The sequence below is a fragment of the Pleurodeles waltl genome, chromosome 12 (genome assembly GCF_031143425.1).
Source record: "Pleurodeles waltl isolate 20211129_DDA chromosome 12, aPleWal1.hap1.20221129, whole genome shotgun sequence".
NCBI lineage: Eukaryota > Metazoa > Chordata > Amphibia > Caudata > Salamandridae > Pleurodeles > Pleurodeles waltl.
The window spans coordinates 660720476-660742799 of NC_090451.1; the positions used below are offsets into that span (position 1 = coordinate 660720476).

Consider the following 22324-nt stretch of genomic DNA (forward strand, 5'->3'; position numbering starts at 1 on the left):
CCATTGTATTTCTGTTCCTCAGAGTGTGACAGGTGTTGTCATGTACATCCGTGAATGGTGACATGTCAAGAACCTTGTGTCTTCATGCGCCGTCATATCTCAGGTGGTTTGATATCTTTCTGCGTAAGAGGTAGACAAATGCCCTCAGGTCTATGACTTTCGTAGGATGACACGGGCCATCAGGGAACTAACTTCAAGGTCATGCAAAAAATAATAATTATCTGACGTAAAGTAGTTAGTAGACATTGTGTGTCTGATCCATATTGTGGTATCAGTTTGTCTTTAATTGTCTTTTCACTGTAGGGGCTCATTATTTCCAAAACTTTGCTGTATCTGCCCTCTTCATATTAACACTTATCTGACACAAAACATCCACTTATTATGAAAAGAGCCTGTACACATTGTTCTGTGACCAGAAGCTCTAAAGAGCTGTTCATAGTACTTTAAGCGATCCCAGAGTTAAAACTAAGATGTGACCTTCCTGGTTGATCTATAACAAAGTGGCTAAACTATTTTTCATTTTTTCTTTATTTCGGTGTTAAACGGATATTAAAGAAATGAAACCTTACATTAGCAAAGCCAAAAACTATTGGATATGCGAGACCTATGGGATTTGCCAATGCTTGTTTTAGTTATGGGTTTCTCACTTTGGTTTGCTTTTAGCAACATTTAGAACCTACATGTTCTCAAAATAAAGGTGTTTTCATGCTCTTGTAAAATAACTGGGAGCCCAAACGGTGAAAGATTTGCTCCTAATCATCAATTTCATTCAGTTAGGCATTGTTGTGAAGATTATTAATATGCAATTGTGCTTCCACAACTGAAAAAGTGACATATATCATAACCCCTGCCTGTTTCCATTCAAGCCAGTTACGGAATAGAATTGCTCTATGCTGCCAAATGACAACAAAAAAACAATGGTTGGAATACTTGATTTAATATCTGCCTCTGATAAGTACTGGAAGCTGTATTCCAGTCCATCATTTTTGCTACCTCATACAAGAACCAGACTTGGACGTGCTCCAATAGGAAATGTCGAGCCAAACAACTAGGCAAGTTACCATGAACGGTAAAAGAACTAATCCCAGATCACTGTCAGTAGGTATACCCTGGTTCCTGTTGCACTCAGAAAGGGATCCGTGTTTGACCATAAACTATGCTCTTAGGGCATTGCACTGAGGAAAACAAAAAATGGGCAATGGAATGCTTGAGGTAATCTAACCCACTAATGATTACTTTGGGTCGCACACAGTCCTTTGTTATTTTGTATACAACAGCATCTCTGACAGGTACCGGCCACATTCTAATCAGCCTTGGTCCTGCTCGATTAGGAACAGCCCGACCCCAACTGCCATGCCTGGTCCCTTTAGAAGGTTCTTAGATGATAGCTGTGGGAATCCATTGAATTTGCTATATCTATCACCTACATTTACCATTGCCAACCTTGTGGACCTCTGAGATGGCTGTTTCTAGCTGGGCTACATACCGGGTTGTAAGTTGGGTTTCCTAGTTTGTTCTAAATTGGTAGGTTTTTAAAAGTCATCACGATATGGGTTTGTGGGGTAATTTCAATGGATAAGCCACAAAAGCGTTTGGTTATTGAGTCCATTGTGGGGGATGTCTGTCATTCATCATTGAGCAGGGAGTAGCTATTTAGTTAATGGAGGAGTTCAAAAACATATGTATCTCGTCAATGGAGCCGAAATTCCTTGAAATTGCTCTGTTGCTCTTTTGTTTTGCCAATGACTTCACTGCATCCTCTTGAAGATGCACTACGGGAGAACATCTATTTTAATACACATTCATAGTAATGCAGTCTTAGCCCTTTTCCAGGTATATCCCTCCTTTAGCAGATATGTAATTTCTTGTCACCAGCTGTAGATTCTCCATACAACTGTCTCTGCCCATCGCCCATAAGTTATCTCTGCCCATCAGTGCAGTGACATATCATGGGTGCTATTAGGCCTTTGCAAACACATAAAAAAGGGTGTGTGCAAATCGGTGGGGTACAAAATGGTAGCCCTAGTTGGGGAGGTAGATTAGCGGTTCCCTGTGTCTCACAGAGGCACCTGTCTCTCTCGGGCAGTATTTGTTGCTGCTAAGGCTGTTCCTCCTTAGTTGCTCAGGTGAGTATGCCCCTCGCCGGCCTCTTCTTTCTCTTCATTTCAGAATTGGATTCAGAACCTTTCTCTAACCACATAAGCCCTGCCCCTGCGCTGCAGTGGCCATATATCCTCCCCTCGGTGGCTCTCGCTGACTGAGCGTCGACAGCTCCAGGGGCCCGACTGTCACCTTCCAGGTAAACCTCGCCCATCGAAGTGGGCGGGACACTTAGGTCCAATCAGCGCCCTCCGGTGGATGCCGACCGGGGGCCGGTGTCCAATGGGAGAGTTGCTGGGCAGCAGCCAATGGAGTGCGCCGGTGGCTCAGAGCAGAGCTGCTCTGGGTGCGTGCGGGCGCGAGGCTGCGGCGCGAGCGGACGGAGGTGCCTCTGAGTCCGGGAGCAGAGGAGCGGGCGATCCAGGGCGAAAGAGCCAGGGAGCGGTGCACGGAGGGGGAGAGACCCAGGCTGCGCGAGGCTGAGGAAAGGGGGAGCGGCGGAGCCGGGCGGTGAGAGCCGCAGCCGCACAGTCCCCAGATGTCTAGGATGGCCCCCCCTGTGCCGCTGCTTCTGCTGCCGCTCCTGTCCCTGGCCGTGACAGTCACCCAGCTCCCGGGGAGTCAGTGCAACCGACACAGCGTGCACTGGAACAGCTCCAACTACCAGTGAGTGCCAAAGAGGAATCGAGGGGAATGAAGGAGGGCGGTGGGCACTTGACTGATGGAGAACGGGGACCGTATGCACTGGACGGCCCATCCACTAACTGCCAGTGTGGGGGCACTTAAGAATGGGGGCAGTGTGTAGTGGAACAGCACTAATTGACCGTGCCAGAATAAGGTCTCAGAAGGGTGGAGCAAGGGTCACTGAATGATGAGGGGCCTTGGGGTTTGCAGTGAAACATTTCTGTTTACCGTTGTTGCGCACCAGTGAGGGGGTACTAGAGGATGGGGCTTCAGTGAGCACTGCAACCGCATTCACTAGCAGTGACAAACATTGCGAGATCACAAAAGGATGGGGGCAGCCTAGACTAGGACACCTACAAGGGACTGCCGGGCGGACTGAGTGAGGAACAATTCCTCCTATCGGTGAGTGGCACTGCAGGGGGTCTGGAAGGAGAGGCACTATAGCCTGGAAAGGTCGGTGTTCACTGCAGGTAGGGTAAGGGATGAACCTCACTGCACTGGAATAGCACCAGGTGTTCTGGTGACATTGAGTGGTGTGTGTAATCCCCTCAGTGGTGTACATGTGAACAGCTCTAACAGCCAGCCCGGAGGCTGGGGCACCCCCAACTACCAGTAGACAACTGAGGGAGGGGCGTACCTAACCACTAATACTTCAGCAGAGACGGATGAGTCCTGCAGGAGGGGATGGTGAATGGGCAGCCCACTGGAGGAGAGACGTGGAGCATGAGAAGCATGGGTAGAAACCTATGGGAGGAGAAGAACGTGGAGGCTTGTAGTAGGAGAGAAATAGGCATGGACCAGCAGGAGGAGAGGAATATGGAGAAAAAAAACATGCAAGAGGACGAGTCAGGAGAGGTGAATAAGTGGCGGAATTAAGGAGATATGCGTGGAGGAACAAAGGAGAAAGTTGCATAAATGGAGTAGAGGTGCATGAGTGGAGGAGAAACATGCATAGGTGCAGGAACGGAGTAGAGGTGCATGTATAGAGAAAGATGCATTAGTAGAGGAATCGATTAGAGGTGCATGAGTAGAGGAGAAAGGTGCATGAGTGGAGGAATGTAGTAGAGGTGCATGAGTAGAGCAATAGAACGGAGAGGCACAGACCTGTCGAAAAAGATCTTTAGGAGGTGAGAAATGGGGCAGGACTTGCAGGGCATGAGTACTGGGGTCAGATCTGCAGGAAGTGACGAATGGGGTGAGGCCTGCAGAAGGTGAGGAATGGGGAAAAACACGGCGGAGGAGGGAATGAGTAGAGATCTGCAGTAAGAATGGGATGAACTGGGATGGGACCTTCAGAAGAAGAGGGATGGGAAGAACATGCACGAGGAGAGATAGGGGGATCTGGGAGCAGAGGAATGGTGGAGGCCTGCAGCAGTAGAGGATCGGACAAGGGGCCGTCCTGAAAATAGGGCTGCTGCATGAGAGGTTTGAAGCAGAATACTTGCAGGGCAAGAGTATTTGCAGAGTAAACTAGCCTCAGAAAAGGGTATTTCAGCATAGGGGTGTAGCTGCAGGGGTAGAGAGGGAAATCCTTGCAAGAGTTGAGATGAGGAGAAGCGGGGGGCGGGTTAACGTGATCTCTATTGTAATTGAAGCACAGCGGTTTTTCCCTCTGTTTCTTTACAGTCGGTGTTTTCCGTGGGGGTCTATGCATGTGGGATTGCAGCCTTTGAGCCTGTTTTCTTGTATTGGCAGAGGGTACATAGCGACTGTGACTGTGGCACAGGCCTTGCTTCCTCATACTGTGCCCTTCTGCAGTGTATTCTCACAACACTATTTTGACTGTCTCAACATTTGAGAGATGCAGTGTTTTTATATGCTAACGCACGTGTAAGCTTTTATGGTCAAGACTTGTAATGGAATCTCGAACTCCTTTTGCAATGTCAATATCGACAACATTGCCACCCAGGTGCCCTTTATTTGATTTGCGGACCAGAAACATTTAATCTTGCAGACTCTGCCTATGCAGTAGCACAAACCCCCTGTAGTAGGTGATACCTACTGAGGTAGTAAAGGTGTGCATGTATAGTAGGGAAAGGGTTAGTTAAGGCATTTAAATGCAGCGGGGATGAGATCTAGAGAAAGTGGTGGGGGGAAGATGTGAGGGTGGGTTGGTTGCAACTCTATAGAGAGAGGTGGGTGACATTGTAAGCACAGGGTGGTATGTTTGTTGTAAACGGGTAGCGGGCAAAGTAACATTTAGAAAACTAGAGCTATGGATGTAATTGAACCTCTCCTCGTTTTTATTATTTTTTGGTTAGTTAATAGAGATGAGTAGGCTGAAAAATACTGTTTTCCTTGAAATGATTAACTACGCACAGATAACTTCCTCAGTCTGGAGCAAACTTGTGATGTATGTTTCCCAGTCCCCCAAACATTTGGCTAAATCTTCCTATTAAAGAGTGACACCTGCACAGAGAAGACGGCTGAATTAGTGGTGGTGATCTGAACTTCATTGGATTGTAACCTTACCCACAGTTTCACCTTGTCTCAAGATGGAGATGTTTTCAGCTTGGCTTGTGTGAAGGATTGACACCTCGTGGAGTGCCAGACCTTTATGCCCTTAGGCACTGCCGCGTCCTATGTTTTAAATTGCTTCCCAGTAGCCTGCTGATCGTTGCCTAAAGTTGTGTAAATCTATGTCCATTTTCACCTGTCTTCTGAGACGAAATGATGAAAAGCTTGTATCCAAACCTTACAACTAGATGGCATACTCCTTTAATGGGAGTGGCAAGCTTTATTGACGAGGATGGAGTAAAACTGCAAAGAACGTGTTGGGCACAATTCATGATCTTAGCAGAGAAGTTTCTTCAAAAGTGATGTAAGTCTCAGTAAAATTGTAACCGGTTTTCTTTTCTTGGACCTCCTCCATGCCTCTAGCAGTTTTTTTGCGCCTGGGACTTCTACACAAAAATTACGCTTTAGCCTTGCAAACAATGAACTGGTATTTTTTAAATACTATTGAAACATCTTTACTGTTTGCCTTTCACAGCGAGCTATTTTACATGCGTAAAACAAGAGGAAATGGGCAGGTTGCTGGGCTTATTTATCGTTTGATCACAAACTGTCTTCCTAGCTACATATATCTGTGGTTGTTTCTCCTTTTTTTTCTTCTTTTTCGGGTGGATGCTCTCGAGTCTCTCTTGTGCAAACGACGTTGTGCCAACGTTTAAACCAGCGGTGGAAAAGGAACAAAGAGAGGGACCTACATCTGCACTTCCAGTTGCAGCATCCGTCATCCCTGCTCCTGAATAATAAGGGGGCTGCTTGCATAAAGCAGGCTGAACCAGAATGTTATGATGGATTCCGGCTTTAGGTTCTGGGTGCAGGGAATTACTAATTAAGGCTCACATAAATCAGCAAATTAATTATGGCATAATTTCATTTTTTAACATACATTTTTCTTAACGCTCCCTCTAGTGGGTTGCAGCCGAATCCCGCTTCTACAAGGCTTAGCTTTTTTCCTATGGAGCTGTCTTTCGGTTCATTAGTTTTAGCTGCGTTTGAGTTATAAACAAAGTGTACAAAGATCTTCCTGTGGGGTGGTGGAAACCAGCAATAGCTTTAAAGGAAATCTTTAACACCTATAGATCCTGGGTGATCGATTCGGTCACATGCCACTGTGTGTTTAGGTACAGACGCCTAGCAGAAGGGAGCCCTATCCGGGGCTGAGGTGAGACGAGCAGATTCTAGTCTCAGTCTTGAATATATATGTGTTTTTTCAGCTTCGTTTCTGTCCATTGGTGCAATGTAACTGATGCACCCGTGATTGCCTAATCGCAATCAAGCCATACATTTCTGTATAAATCTTGCAAGCCTTAACCAGCCTTGTTTGGAATTTGTCTGTTCCAGCGCAGACATGCTTATAAAGCTAAATGGATGCTATCGATGGAAAATAGGCGGCTCTGCTCGCGACTTGGGGGTTCATTCAAACCTCTCAGAATTGCCTGTTTAGTATCTTATTTGTTTCTTTTTATTGTACAGGGTATAAATTAGCCCCTGCAGGTGCTGGATTCAACCGAGCCCATATTTCCGGCATTTAGTCGGCTTTACTTTTATCTGAGCATTGACATTTCAAAATTTTTGATTTTTCTCATCACACACCCTTTTCCGACTTGTTTTCTTCTGTCTAAGACGAACAATAGATCTGGCTGCTATTTGGGTGCACGTTCTGTTAAGAACAAGCGAGGTAGTTTGTGGGCTAAATAGACGTCTTTAAATTATACAATCTGTTGCACAAATGCACTATAACACTGTCTAAAAAACATTCATCAGTCCTTGGATATTGGTGATTTTACGGTGACTTCTTCGTTTCTTGTTGGAAGAAGAATGCAGCCGGTATTATAATCATTTATAAGGCGTGTATCTTAATTACAACCTTGCTAAATTGTTGATGTGCGACAGCAGACCTTACATTTAAAGTGGAAATTGGAAAACAGGTAATAAAGGTAGCACTGCATAGAAATGACAAAACAGTTTTACCAGTCTTAAACACCAACGAACAACACAGTTACCGAAAAATGTCCTAAGTCATCATGTTTTCTGGTCCGTGAGATTTGTATAGTTGTGTTTTTTATGATATGTGCACACACTACTACGTTTTAAAAACGGTTGAGCAGCAGTTAGCGGAGTAGTGCATGAGATCCCTCCCACTAGACCTCAAAGTTTCAAATTCTGCTATTTTTTATTAGAAGAAATATCGGGAGAAATGGTCGAGGTTCAGCTAAATTGAAATGGTTAGGACTGGGCTCAAGTAACAAAATGAATCTTGCACTCGGGTGTCTTTGTGGATGGCTTCTCGTTATTGCATTCATTTTCATTATGGTGATTATGCAAGCTTAAAAAACGAACTGTGTCTCGTGTGAAATGGAGTTTTCAGTTGCACTTCGGACTTTTTACATTCGGAGTTTTTACTTTCTTTGATGGGTGCAACTGCAGTGTGCTTCATCATCTGCAATTTTTAGCGTTTGCGTTAACTGGGCTTGATTCCTCATTCCACGTGGGATGCAGATTGCAGGTTTGCCTGGTGGGTGTTACTTGTTTTTTTATTGAGCCAGTAGGTAACTTGATCAAATCATAAAGTATATATTTGAAGTTCTTTCTTGTTTTGTTACAATTAGTGCATTGAGGATCCTGAAACAGTTTGTTGGATGTTCTAGAACTTGATCTAAATATCGAATGGTCAGCATGAGTTAAACCAAAAATCTGAACTATGCTTTTTGGGGCTAGTTGCTTACTTGTAGTTGCTACTTTTGGGTGGAGTGTTATATGGGTAGCTCTCTTTATGAATGCAGGGGAAGCAATCACATTTCTGGATGTGCCTTTTAACCCATTTACACCAAAAACAAACAGTACCAGTGGTCTTCCCATAAAAAAAGAGATGAGTGAGCATAGTAGACTGATTGTGTACCTAAACCCACGGCTACCCACTGCCCTTCCAAAGATGCTATTGTTGGAGTTTCTATTGCTGGAAAACGCTTCTACATTATGTCTGAACATGAATACATTTAATTCTAAAGCAGGTATCCTGGCACTAGTTACCTATAACAACAAAGTGGAGCGGAAGGGCAGGTGCTGGATGTGGGGTGGTGACTAAAGTAGAAATATACTTCTTTTAATGTTTCTATTCTGGATCTCTAAAGCTTTCTGAATCCTGAAGGACTCATAGAACTGGTGGAGATGAACTGTCAAAGTGTTTCATAGTTGTGGGCCAGAATGCAGAATGATCCACTTGCACAGCATGCCATTTTAAGTCATGGCACGATAAGCATATTTAGGGAGCCCAGTCTCAGGGACCATACATGAACATGAGGCATTAACAAATCAGAAACCAATATCAGTCCAGATCAGTAGAAGGCTCGTTGAACAGAACAATTACCATTTAAGGACCTTTACATTTGTTGCTTAACTGCATTCAGTGATGTATGTGGTGTGCCAGTGCCACATGGAGGAACTTCTGATCCTATTGACAGGCCGGTTCCCAAATACTGCAGCCGAAGCAGCTTCCCCACCAGTGTCGCTGAGATTTCCATATAGACAGTGTTTCCCTGTCAAGACTTGAGAGAACAGCTGCACAGTACAACACATCCCACGGCTCACCCTTTATGTAGGCGTGCATGTTTTAATACAGCTTTGCCGCTATAGACACCAGTGGTGTGTGTACTTAAAATGTAACCATGTAAGATACACAGACTTTGCCAGTTGTGCTAAGAAGTTAGTAGACAATGACAACCGCCCGATGCAGACATCCATTGCACTTGTGCGAGAGGATGGAGCAGTCTTGAGCCCTGCTGAAATGTATTCCTCCCCCATGCCGCTTGTGATCTAGTAGCACATGCTGCCAATGCTCACATCAGGAGATTCCACGGTAGAATGAACTGGACCTTAAGATCAGTGTTTACTGGGATTACGGAAAAGCTAATGAAAATCGACACATAATGGCAAGCCATACTTTTTTGTATTGCCAGGGAAGTGATTGACCCTTTGTTTTCAGTTGTCAATACTCTTTAATTGTGTTGACAGCTGCGTTTTATTCATACAATTTTGCTTGGGTCATAACCTTATGGAACATACACTTACAGATGCGTGACAAAAGTAGTATTATGATGTCCTGCTCATTGATGCTTGGAATATCTCACTCTCTAAAGTAAACTGGGTGGATTCGTCTGAAGTGATTTTATTGGATGATACATTCCATGCTAAGAATTTTACAGCCAGTTTTGTTTCTGTCACCTGCCTCTAGATTACGAATTGGATTCAGAACAGGTTTCTTGAGGGAATTGGTGTGTTCACTCATTGAAGGTTACATGGATTTGCTTACATAGTAAGCAAATAATGAATTAGGTCAAGGATGGGGAAGTAATTACATAGGGCTGTGAAAGATAATCGTTGATAAGTGGGACAGTACCATTATATTGTACGTATGATTTTATGGATCTTTGTATATGCAGATAAGATATAAGTGGTGTTTGTGTGTATCTGTTATTAGTACAAATTTATCACACCATGGGAATTATGTGAGTTATTGCTTTGATTACTCAACATAATCAATGCATTGTTAGGTGCAGCAGAAATTGTGAATCTAAAGAATAGTGGAGTTAGTCTCTGTCAATATGTGTCTTAAAACAAGAAGTCTGAATCTTTTCTGTAAACTACGTCTTGACTCTGTGAACATGATCAGAGTTGGGATCTACCAGAAATGTCAGTTTGTTTGTGTAAATTGCATATTTGCTGTCTTTATGTTTGCCCTCTAATTTGAAGCTATGCCTCTTCATCCTATTAACTGTTTTTTGTTTTTATTTAAATAAACAATGAACGTTTATTTGTCATCTAGTTTGAAACTAATGCCATATGGGGCAAAGTTAAAATATTTAGAAAGGAGGACAGAAGGGGCAAGAATATTGAGAAAAGAGGGCGAGTAGTGAAAATACTTAGAAAAGAAGGCGGAAAGTGGAATCTTCATAAAAGAAGGCAAGTAAGAGCATATGTATAAAAAAAAAGAGGAGAGAAAACGTTTAGTTACAAGTGTAAATAAGGACATGGTTGTGAACATAGGATGAAGAATGAGAATCAAGAAAGTGGGACGAGTAGTGAGAATATCCAGTAAAAGGGCTAGTAATGGAAATATTTAGGATCAAAAGTGAGTAATAAAATATTTACAAAAGGAGGTAAATAGTGAGAATGTTTAGATAAGAGTCTAAATAGTGACGTTATTTAAACTGGCGTGAGAGTACTTGGAAGGGAGGGAGGGTAATGAGAATATATAGAAAAGAGGGTGACTAATGAGAAGACATAGAAAATAGCTGAAGTAGTGAGAATATTTAGAATAGAAGGTGAACATATTTAGAAAAGAGGAGTTGTAGTGAGGTTATTTAGAAGCAAGGTGTAAAAGTATTTTATACAGTGGGTAGCGGGAGATTTGGAAGGAGGCGGGTAGTCAAGGCATTTAGATATCTTTGTGAGTATTTGTGGGTAATTTAATGAGGAATTGTGAGGGGTTTTGAAAAAGATGACGATTGGCGAGAGGTAATTTGAAAGGAGATTGGGGTTGTGATGTTAGGAATGAGGACACACCAGTTTAGAGTTTTTTTTAATTTTTTTTATCAGCATTGATCCCAGGGTGAGTTGGAAAGAATTGACTCCTTCAAAGGATATATAGTTTCATACAAGAAAGTACACTGAAATACCCTTGCACAATCATGGAGAAACTGAGGAAGAGGTCTGACTCTGACCTACAGCAATTTGTTTCTATTTTTGAAATATTTGAGCTTCCTGCGAGTAGATATTTATTTCTAGAACTCTAAAAGAACCACATTAGGTAAGATAAATACCGTAAATATAGTTAGAATGACACTGTGACATCATGAAACTGATGCCGTTAGGATGTTTATTGCTAACTTTATTTTCTGTGCTATTTATGGTTTTGTCTTTAGTATCTTGAGATCACTAGCACAGATTATACTTTTGGCTCTCTTTTGTGGCCCAAAGTCAGTGGCGCGCAGCCTGTATTTATAATGGGTGATTGTACCCAGTAGATCCTTGCACATATACATCACCATCACGTACCTTTGGGTAGTTATAGTGAGTCGTGTTATAAAGGTTAATATATTTTCTCTCCGATGTGCTGATCAGCAGAAACAATGCACTGAAATAATCTGTCTTTATCGCTTAACATGAAACCAGATTAAAAACATGTATTTCATTTTATGTAACTCACGGATGTCTTACAACACTCAAGTTATAAAAAGCCTTTTTAATTGTCATCTAGACTTTTTATTGCTAATCTTGGAAGGATTTCCATATCCTTTGATTTCACTAGCAGCTCTTTCACCAAGCCAACACGCAGCCCTTTGATGTGGTGTATGATTGTTTGACTATCTAAACACTATAATCCTTTTTATACATCTGGGACATGGAACACACCAACTTGGCATCACCAATCTCCTCCTTAGAATGGAAAAATCTTCAGTGATCGATTATTTCTTCCTTACTTCCACACTCCAGCAATCCAATTTATGATTACCTGCGCAACATGAGTTATGGCATTAAAACTTCTCTGTACTTTACAGTTGAATACTATAGATGGGTCAACATGTTCAGTGTAAGGCTTCCTGCAAATCCATATGTCCTTAAATGGGAAGGTTCACCTAGATCACCAATAGGAAAGCTCTTCTTTATTCCTTATGAGAATACTTCAGGATTTCTACTCTGGTAGCACACAAATCTGCTTCAGGCAAACAGTTCTTTCCCCTCCTGTCAGAATTCTAATTTGTAAATAGCCAGAAAGCCTTTTGGGTTGAGTAGTAGTTAGTTGTACTTAATAAACTTCTGTCAGTGAAAGCACCCAGACACAGAATGGCCAGCAGTGTGTGTAACGACAAATTTCCATACTCCCATTTTACATATATAAGTGAGGCCCAAGCAGAACCTCCATCCAGGCATTGGTTAAAATATTGATTTATTTTCTACTGGGTGAGTAATTTCACCTGCAGGTATTTACACTTCATAGGAGCAAGCCTGTGCCCTTCCTTCTCCTAGATTTCCATGGTCAAAACCACCTTCAGGCTGATCCATGTGCCGTGCCATACATGAGCATAAATTGAAATCTTATCTTCCAGCAGTTCCTTTTGTGTAGAGTAGTTTAGAGATACTAAGGTGGCCAGTAGGGCCTTAGAAACTGCAACAGAAGGCCTGATATTTCATTTTAGTTTGTTTCTCATATAGAATTATAGTAGAATAATGTATCTTGCAAAACAAGAGGAAACATTTAAGAAAAAAATTCTCTTGTAAGCACTGCATGACTGGATTATGCCAGCAGAGACTGCAATGGGTAATACTGTCATTTATTAACTGCACAATTAGGTGTTCGGTAACAGGAAGCCTAAGCAGTATCGGGTAAATCATTATTGTTTTTTTAATGCAATTGCAATCTGTACGATCCTTTTCTTTCTTTATTTTAGTTACAGATGAGAAATTTCTTGCGAATGAGTGAGGGATCAGATAGCTGGCTGCATTCTCAGCACTACCCTGCTGGTTGTGTGCAGAATATCTTATGCCTGACGCTTTAGTCGGTACTTGTTCATCGTTCTGCTTATGTTGAGCTATCACAGGAGCTAGAGCAACGGAGCAAGGAAAAAGTAAGACCCAAAGAGAGTAAATACCGCCAACAACTTTTGTAAAATGATTTGCAATATTGCCGCTGGGTAACTAGATAAAGCAAATGAATGCATAAAGTTCTGGTTTCATTAACGTTCTACTCATGAAACACAATCGAGTGTTTATCTGAGCCAGTTGCATCTGATTCAGTTTTGGGTTTTCTCTAGATAATTTGTTTGTTGAAGACTGAGAGCAGACAACCCCTTCCACAATGCACCTTTTTCCTTGGCATCCGCATGACATGATAGTAGTAGCCCAATGATAACCCATTTACCTTGATGACAATCACTTCCTGTTCCATTATTAGAGCTAATATTAGCCTAGCTTAATCAAAATGTAATTTCTGGATAAGTTAGCCTTCTCCACAACCCTGTAGGAAATCTATCCAAAAGATGACCATTACATTACTTTTTAGGCACCTACACGTGCATAGTTAGGGTTATTTTCTTACTACTGATATTATCACTAAGGTTTGTTAGAATTGCTCCACCAGTAGTTGCCATGTCACCAATACAACAATTCCCATATGTATGCATGGATTCTTCTTAGTTTGATGTCAAATATTTTAGCTGTTAATATGGATTGATAAAACCAAATTAAGAAAGTGCTACAGAACCATGTTAAAATTAAGCAGGCCACTCATACTAACAATTTAACACGCCCAGCCTATCCCACTAACTCGTTTTTACTTGGTAGAAATTCGGCAGTGTGCACTTTAGTAACAAGCACTGGAAGCTCATAGGTCTCACCTCTGGGACTGATTGGCCTAGCAAATGGTTTTATCATATGGCTCAGCATCCATAATGCCACGCCAGATGGTTAAACCATTAAAACACTTTTTAACGCAGACACATGTCATTTTATAGGTGTTTGTTCTTTTTATTTTTTTTTATTTTTTTTAAAGCAAGTGTGGGAAGCGTTACTAGGGGTGCGGGATAGGAGCAGCATGGGAGACTAGGGCCAAAAGCAACAAAGGGTGGGTTTGTTAAGCAGTGGGGGAAGCAACAGAGGGTCCTGGGTGTTTGAGTTTAAGCAACATGGTGGGGTAAAATAGACAAAGGATAGCAGTGTGGAACTGGCAGGGAGAAAGCATACAGGCCATAAGGCAGTGTGGGGGAAGCACAGGGGCTGGAGAGAGAAACAGAGTGTTGCAGAAGATGGGACAGAAGCACGTGAGGAAGACAGTGGGGAAAACACATGAAACTAGCATCTGAAAAACCGAGCTGTGAATGGTCATAGTAATGCGTCCATGCTCCTGGGGCAGAACAAACACAAGAAAAGGAAAGCACACACTGCTAACAAATCAGAAGCAAGAAATGTGACAGTGAAAAAAACTAGTGGTAAGCAGCTGGAGTTGTCTGTTCAAATTTTGAATCGAGGCATTTAAATAAGATGCTTACAAGTGTTCAGATTTTGCCAGAAAGTCAGTTTGATGCAATTTGGGTTTGTTTCTCTGCTTTCTTAATGATAAATGTGTTGACGATATTCACCTGTCGTTGACCCTCAGACTTTGCTTCCCGGGAGCTGGCGGTAACCTCTGAGACTGACCTGCGCAGGTGAAGAGTGATGCTGCGCCCTCTTATTTGAGTGCAGCGGATGTATTTCCTGAAGCTCTATTGATGTTATCAGGGTTTGGGGTGGAGTGTGATTAAAACGCAGCTAGCTCCTCATCAGCAGTGTCTTTCTGATGGGCCTTTTGCATCTGCTCTTTGCTTTCTGCTCTTTTGTTGGTGTTGAATTGTTCCGTTTGAGATGAGGTGGCTCTTGGGTGGTGAGTGGTGTTGGAATGCAGCATTCTTCTTTTCCATGCCTGTCACTTAAGAAATTCCACAGTATTTTGGTGATCGGTGAAAGAGTCGGACTTTAAAAAAAGCCGAACTCAACCGGCATCCTGTGCCGATTGTTTCTTTACTCTTTGTTGGCCTTACTACTAGGCCTTATCAGCCGTGTGAGAGTTTATTTTTGGGGTAATTCGTAATGTCTCCTAAGACGTTTTTATTGAAGTACCTTTCACGGCAAGGACTGGGAAGGAAGCCAATTTGCATGTTCTTGGTCCAGTGTCTATTTCCCACATGATTTCAAACACCTGTATTCGCAATAGTAAAGGTTTCACCTGCTAGACAAGATTATTTCCATGCCACAGTCTGACATATCCTGGGGTCCATAGCTAGACTCTGTAAAATGAGTAATGCCCTCTTTCACTTTGGAGTGCCAGTATTCACTTTATTAGTACCACCCCAAAAAGTTAAATGGACCCCTGGATCGGATTAAAGCAGTAACGTATTCCCAGGGCCACCTAAGGCAGGGTTGGGAGCTCTCCTGGAACCTCATACTACAATTATAGCCAAAGTTGTTTTTGTTTCGTTTTGTTAGTGCATTTGACTTCGTGTTTCTCCTGCTGTAGAGTTTGGTTTGACTTCATGACTAGTTGTTATTACATTTATGTCCAGCTTTTTTCTTTTTTTTTTCGTCCACTGAATGAAGACTCAGTAATTCTCAAATTGCGATCAGGTGCTGTTCATGCAGAACTATTTGTTCTGAGAAGCAGCTGCCCTCTGGACATTGGAGTTCTAATTGGGGTTTTCAGTCCCAGTACCAGCCATGTTTCTTTGCTTGAGTTCATGTGCCTTTTTCGTCATCGCTCATTGAATTTCTCATAATGATAGAATATTAGCAGCCATCACCCTGCTGGGTGCTGCTCCGATTAAGGACCCCTAAAGAATAACGAAAGACTGTTGTGCTAGTATTCAACTGGTGGGACATGTTGGGCGTTTGTTGAGCTAAGTGTCTCAGTTACCAAGTAATATGTTGTGTTTCCAGTTTGGAGCACATACAGTTGTGAAATGTTGCAGTGCTTCTTTTTTATGCAGCAAAAGTCACTTTGGTGGCGAAACACTCCCTTTTCTTAACTTGAAGTCAAGGCTGAAGGTATATTTGACACAGAAGTTCAATCTAACTGTACAACTTCAATCCATCTTCTTGCTTTTCTTCCACATTCTTGTGTTTTCCTTCATGCAGTTTATATATAATTTCCTAGGTGAGGCCTTATTCCGATTACCTTTCCACATTGTCAGAATGAAATAGTGTGTTTTTCAGCTCGGATCCAACCTGGGGGAGAGTTCATGTTTCTCCGTATGTTGTTCTTCCCTCGAAAAGGAGCGTGGGATCTTATCTTTGTAGTCTTGTGAGCTGGCAGACAATTTGAAGACCTTCTGCAATGATTGATTTGCATTGTCCTATTTCTTTCTGCTTATCTCTTCTCACAGGTAGGTTGCTTCCTCTCCTGCTCAAATAAACAATAAGCCCCCCCCCCCACTGTCTAAACGCCATCCAGATTTATATATGGCTACTTGGAAAATACTTAGCAATCATACATCATAGTTTTAGACACCATTTTTCGCCACTGCTAGGTTGCATCTGTCACCCAATTTCACCTGGGGCTCTTTCTTGTTACATACCTTCAGGTCAATCTTTCTTTTTCCCGATGTGTCCTGTCCCATTTACAGGGAAGAAAATCTGACAGCAAGTGCACTGGGTGCTGATTTAATGTTTATAATCTTTTATAATTCTGGCCTCTGCCATAATTTAAAACGACCTGCATCTTTCGGAAATCGAGGAAGAATGTTAAGATTTGAATAGATCACATTAATTTTTGTTGCAGTTTTTAGCAGATGGTCAAAAGCAGCTGTTTTATTTAATGAAGGGTTTTTGTCTTTATTCAAACGTTTTGAATCTTGATTCTGTCACAGTTCTAATTTCCATTATATATTGATGTTCAGTGCTGTTGATGAAAGCAGTTCTGCACAAGTGCATCTATTTCGTGAAGAATGTTTACACACACAAAAGCGCCTGAAAAATAAATACTACAGAAACTAAAGCATTCCTTTTTTCGGTAAAATCCATTTTCAGATGCTTGTATCTACACTATAGTACAGTAATGTTATCATTTATGGAGTGTGCACATGCCAGACCCGGCCAAACCTTAAAAGTATTGGCTTTGCCAGTGCTGGTCCTGATACATGAGCCACTTTAAGAGGATAGACTTAAGGCCTCAAAACAATAGGTAGCAATTTTTTTGGGCGGGCTCAGATTCTGTTGCTGGTTCAATTGTTTTACAATTTACCAATGCTTTTTATGTGAGAATAATCTAGGATAAGGAGTGTTTTGTCTTAGTTTGTATATTCATGTTTTTCTCAGAAATGGACAAGGGGGGAAGGTTTTGGGTCTTGTATCTTTAAGTTCACCTGATTAAAATAAGCTGCCATTTCCTCTTCGGTTGTGGCTTGTTGTTTACTGTGCAGGTGGGATTTTCTACAAGTGTTGCTGACTTTGCTTCTCTTCTCATATTATTCTTGAAATGGTTTCAGGTGTGCAGTGCTTCCATCTGCTGCTGTCCTGAGTTAGCGCAGGGGTTGGACAGTGGAGAGTAGCCAGAAGAACGGTTCAGTTGCGTTCAGTGCTTGAACACAAGTTTTCTCGCAGAGCAAAGGAACAACCTGTCCTTTCCTGAAAGGCATTACTTGGTGCGCGGCCCTCTTATTTTAAGACAGTCTGCTGAAACCACTTGGATATGTTGAGTGCAGCAAGGCCGTGATTTATTGCTTATTGGCAGTTGATGATTCAGAGGGTTGGCAAATGGCTTTGAGTCCATTTGCTTGCTAAGTAGGCAGTTTTACTCTGGACGATTTAATTGCGCATTATGTGTGTGTGGTCGGAGAAATGTTGAGTGTGGTCATTTGTGTGAGATGAATTGCAGAGTTAAATGAACTACCGTTCACATCTACATCCCACTCTTGTGTTTTGGAAATTGACACAGTGAGGGGGAAGAATCCCAAACGCCCATAGGTGGGTGTACATACATAAACACGCAATGACGTCAAAAGAAGATCAGAGAATTACGACCACAGACTCCCCAGACTAGGTTTCATTGAAGGCTTCTGTCTGGAGTGCCGATAGTTGGAAAAATGCCTCTTTTAGAATGCACCAAAATTACTAACCTTTTTTATACCCCCAAGTACTTGGAATTCGTCTTTTTGTATATAGAAAATGAGATTGGTTTTGTAAATAGGCTTTATGCAAATTAAAATAGTAAGTTTACAGGTAGGAACTCTGGCATGGATGGAAAGGACATCAAGGGAGTGTTTTTGTTCCAGATGGTCCCACAACCCACCCGTGAAGGAGAATGCGTAGGTGGAAGCTAATGTCGCCATTGCCCATGAATTTTGCTAGTGCTGTAAAAATCAGTCCTTCTAATGCCACTAATCAACCCTCAGATACCTTCACGACATTTTCACAAAATGTTTTAACTGCTTCTCAAAAAATTAATTATTGTCACTACAACTCCTGATTCCGATTAAAGCCCCCATAGTGCACCATACATAAGCATCATAACTCTAAGGTGATTTCATATGGAGGGGCTGTGCACTTCCAAACGTGCCTCTATTCACAAAATGAATGAATGATTACATTATCTTCAAAGATGGCAGATTTGTGAAATAGTCTGCTTTTTAATTATTTTTAAAAACAGCGTTTGCCCAGGATTTCAAATTTTCAATCTGTATTTTGTATATCAATACATTTACGAGTGGAATAAAGTCCAGAGGAGCTTTCTGAACTTTTCATCCAACATCACAGTACAGTTCAGTGCCAGGTCAGTCAGTGCTTGTGCACCAGTTTTGATATTTCCAATCTAACGTGGGGTTTATACTGTTGGAGCAGTGTGAGAGCCATGTGCATTAGTGCTTGGAGCCTTTTGCATGGCGGTGAAAGTTGTTGTTAGAAGCTACAAACTTTCTGATAAGTGACATGTTTCTGATATGAATAAGAATATGTCTGCAAAAAAATGACACCCATCTTCCATTTAGTGTGCTAAAACCCCACTTTTCAAGAAGCCCGGTCTAATCTCTCCTCTTTACACCGACTCACCATCCCAAGCTGAGCCTAAGTGAAGTCAAGTTCGAATGGCATGTGGAACCGCCCCTTTCCCCATGCAGTTCCATTTGAGTAAATTCGTACAAATCAAGTACTTGCATTAAGGCTTTAATGGATTGAGGGTCCTTCACCAGAGCAGGCTTTGAGTACGTCCATGCATACATTTCCTCACCTACAGTACTTGAAAATGCCATCTGAATTTGATCAGATGGCACTTCGGAGGAAGCAGACAATTTCTCTAACCTTTTAGTGTCTCTTGCTTGACGACTTTGGGTTGAACCTGCCTACTGTCTCCTCGCTCGCTTCTAGCATCTCATTACCTTTTCACAATAAGTGCTTCCTTTGACCTGAGAGTTATGAGTGGAAAACAACGTGAAGGGGCATGGGCACAAATGATGAGGCTGCTACTTAAAAAAGATTCTTAAGGTAGAATATTACAGGCATATCTGATAATATGTGTCGAACCCCTGTCGAGTCAAATGTTGCTCTTTTCTGCTTTGAGGTACTTATTGCTGGTTTAAATTGTGTGCTTGCTGAAGGTGTCAGATATGGAGCCCTCTGTACCGATGTTCTTTTCAGTTGCTAGTTCCCTGCCTGGAGTCTAGTTTTGGAGGCCGTTTATCTTAAGAGCAGACTGTTGAGCGAGCAGTGTTAGACTCACACATGGTATATGCTGCATGGCTTTGCAGACAGCGTCAAAAATCTGATTATCTATGAACTGGAGGAAGGTGGGTATGGTAGATGCTCAGTTTCATCAAGAGAATAAAACCATGAAACGGAAACTCGCAGAGGTCAGACTTGTGATACAACAGTGGATTGGATTGGCTGGAGATACAGATTCCGTAGTCTTCCTATGAGAGAGAAGCTATGGGGTGAACACCTTTGCTGCACGAGTGTTTCATAGACTCGCGGTAACATTTTAAGCATTGCCAATTCCACTCAGCTTCGCATGCATCCTGCTGGACGCTTCATAGCCCGCCTATGTAGAGCCAGACATTCATTGTGCTCCAGTGTGTCAGCAAGTAGAACATTTATTTGCCGGTGTGGCCTATATGTATATGATAGATACTGATGAAAGGAAGATGCATATGCAGAGGTGTTGCCTGAGCATTTAGTATGTTGCAAAGTGACACGCATTTCTGTCTGGTTCTTTTTCTCTGTAGGGCCAAACCTCAACCTATGATAGGTACAGAATGGGATTTGATGGGGAAGTATGTGTGCAAAGATGAGCATCTTTCGGTATGTGACCTTGCCATGGAAATGGTAATTACATCTAACAACCGATTGTGATTTGATCTTTGTACATGCTACCATCCCACACCCTGACCTGATTTCCCCCTACGTCTTTTTGTGGCGGGATAGAATAAGTCTGCTGAATCCTTTGCCCACCTTGTGGTGGTCAACAAGGATTTAAATTCATGCTCAACCTCAGTTTTAAGTTTATTTAGATGTCCGTGCCTACTGAACATAAACTTGAATCAGCAGCTCTTTTCCATGCCCTAAATGAATGCTACACTACAAAATAAAATAAAGACCGAGTCTTTCTTCGGAGTTCCCGAAGCTACATAGGAGGCAGCAGATAATTCAGCGTGGCCACGGCCTGTTATTACAGAAGGCTGGCTCTTCAGTGGTAAAACCTCGTTTTTCTAAGAGCTGTGACGTTTTTGGGTGTGGAAAGATTTTGGACTTGTTATGTGTGTGTATGGTAGATATGTGGTTTGCCGATGGAATAACCTGGTCAGCCTTTTCCCCTTTAATGTAGGACCCAGTTTTGTTATTTATGCTGTATAGATGGCTTTGTACTGCAGAAAACCAAAAAAGCTGGTTATTTTGTTTCGTCCTAGCCAGGCACATCTGATCGCTCCTTCTTTACATATTAAAATTCAGGCAGGACGAAATCGAGAATGCTGGGCTGTTTTATCGAGACAATGCTTGTGTTCGTTTGAAATACCATTTATTTTAAGAAGGGTTTCTTAGGGAGCGTTTCAGCTTTTAACGTCTCTCTAGTGCTTTGAGTGGAAGATCTAGTTTTTCGCAGATTCTATTTTTAGCTGCATATCTTGACTACGCTTAGCTCGTTTGCATCTGTCATACAGTTGTGGGTTCGGAGGTAATAACACAGTGCTGATGTTTCTTTCTTAAATGCTTCACGTTTATAAAAAACGAAAGCTAATAAAAGCTGCAAGCTGGCTGAACTATTGTTTCACCTTTTAAAATTGAAGCACTTCACCAAAACGACATGCATGAGTTAAAGGTCTTCTAATAATAACTTGTTTTATATACCACTTGGTACTGCAGTTACAAAGCCTGTAAATAGCATGTCACTATATGGAGTCATGGGTGTGTTTAGCCTATTCGAATGTATCCTTCCACTTACATTGAAATGTACGAGGGACTATTTTACATCTGAAAAGCACTTGCAATATTCATTTTAGTGACCTTGGAAAAGATAGAAGGCCTTACCTGGATTCGGCCCCGATCTGCTGATAACCACTTTGTTCCAGCTGCAAACATCATCCAGTTGACCTGTCTCGCCGTCTATTACAGGATGTTTCACTGGTGTTTTCAGCTGAAGATCTTTTGGGGATCCTGTGGGTTGCCGATTTCTCAACCAATGTGGTTGCCAGGAGTGGACAATGTTTTAGGCACATCCCTACATGGTTATGCTTGGAGGACATAGCCATCCTCATCGGAGGTGTGCTGATCTACTGGATCTACCACAAAGCGCTCTCTCATTCTTGAATGGAGAACCTGCACACAGCAGTACGGATACACCGCAGTGCTGGCACAAAAATTGAGACACTTACATTTCCTAAGAAGTTAAACATCTGATTTTTAATTTGTTTATTTTTTAACTTTGCTTTCCTTTAATTGCATTCTGAGTGGTGTGTGTGCTCGCAAAATTAAATATTTTAAACTATTATCAGGGCCATTCTGCATCAATGATGCAGTCTTTTTGTTTTGTACAGTGCCAATGCATTTTTGCACCAAGCATAATTAGTCTGTTTTTAAAATAACGTATATAGGCATTGACCACAACAATATGTTTGATGCTTACCAACCAAGCACTGAAAATATTAATGAAAAATTGCCAGCTATAAAATGAGCTGCTGTACTTAAGGGTCCCCTTCCTGGAGAGATGTGTCTTCACTCTTCATGCATTTCCACCTTCTTCTTTAGGAGGGCCTCAGCCACAGTGACCACCAACCCGTTGAAGATTTCAAGTGTGTTTTTGAGTGCATCATGTTGGTAAGCAATCACCAAAGAAGACTGTACGAGTAGTTTCAGCTGTTTCGGAGTGATGTAAACTTAACCTTGCTCTCTCCGTAAGTCACATTTTCATAGGTGTTTGGGTGAATCATTCCACTGAAAAAGAAGAGAAAATCCAATGTTTAATAAAAGCACCCATTAAAGTTATGAAAATGTTGCTTGAACGTACTAGCTGGTGACGTAA

At 42.0% G+C, this 22324-nt stretch overlaps 1 protein-coding gene across 2 annotated transcripts in view; it reads left to right on the forward strand.

Annotated features, from left to right (window-relative positions):
• Positions 1–2430: 2430 nt before the first annotated feature.
• EFNA3 (ephrin A3) overlaps positions 2431–22324 on the forward strand; it is a 362074-nt gene continuing 342180 nt past the window's right edge. For both annotated transcript variants that reach the window (XM_069218411.1, XM_069218412.1), the window contains exon 1: positions 2431–2766. In XM_069218411.1, the coding sequence (XP_069074512.1) occupies positions 2639–2766 (128 nt within the window). In that variant the 5' untranslated portion in view covers positions 2431–2638. The remainder of the gene's footprint in view (positions 2767–22324) is intronic.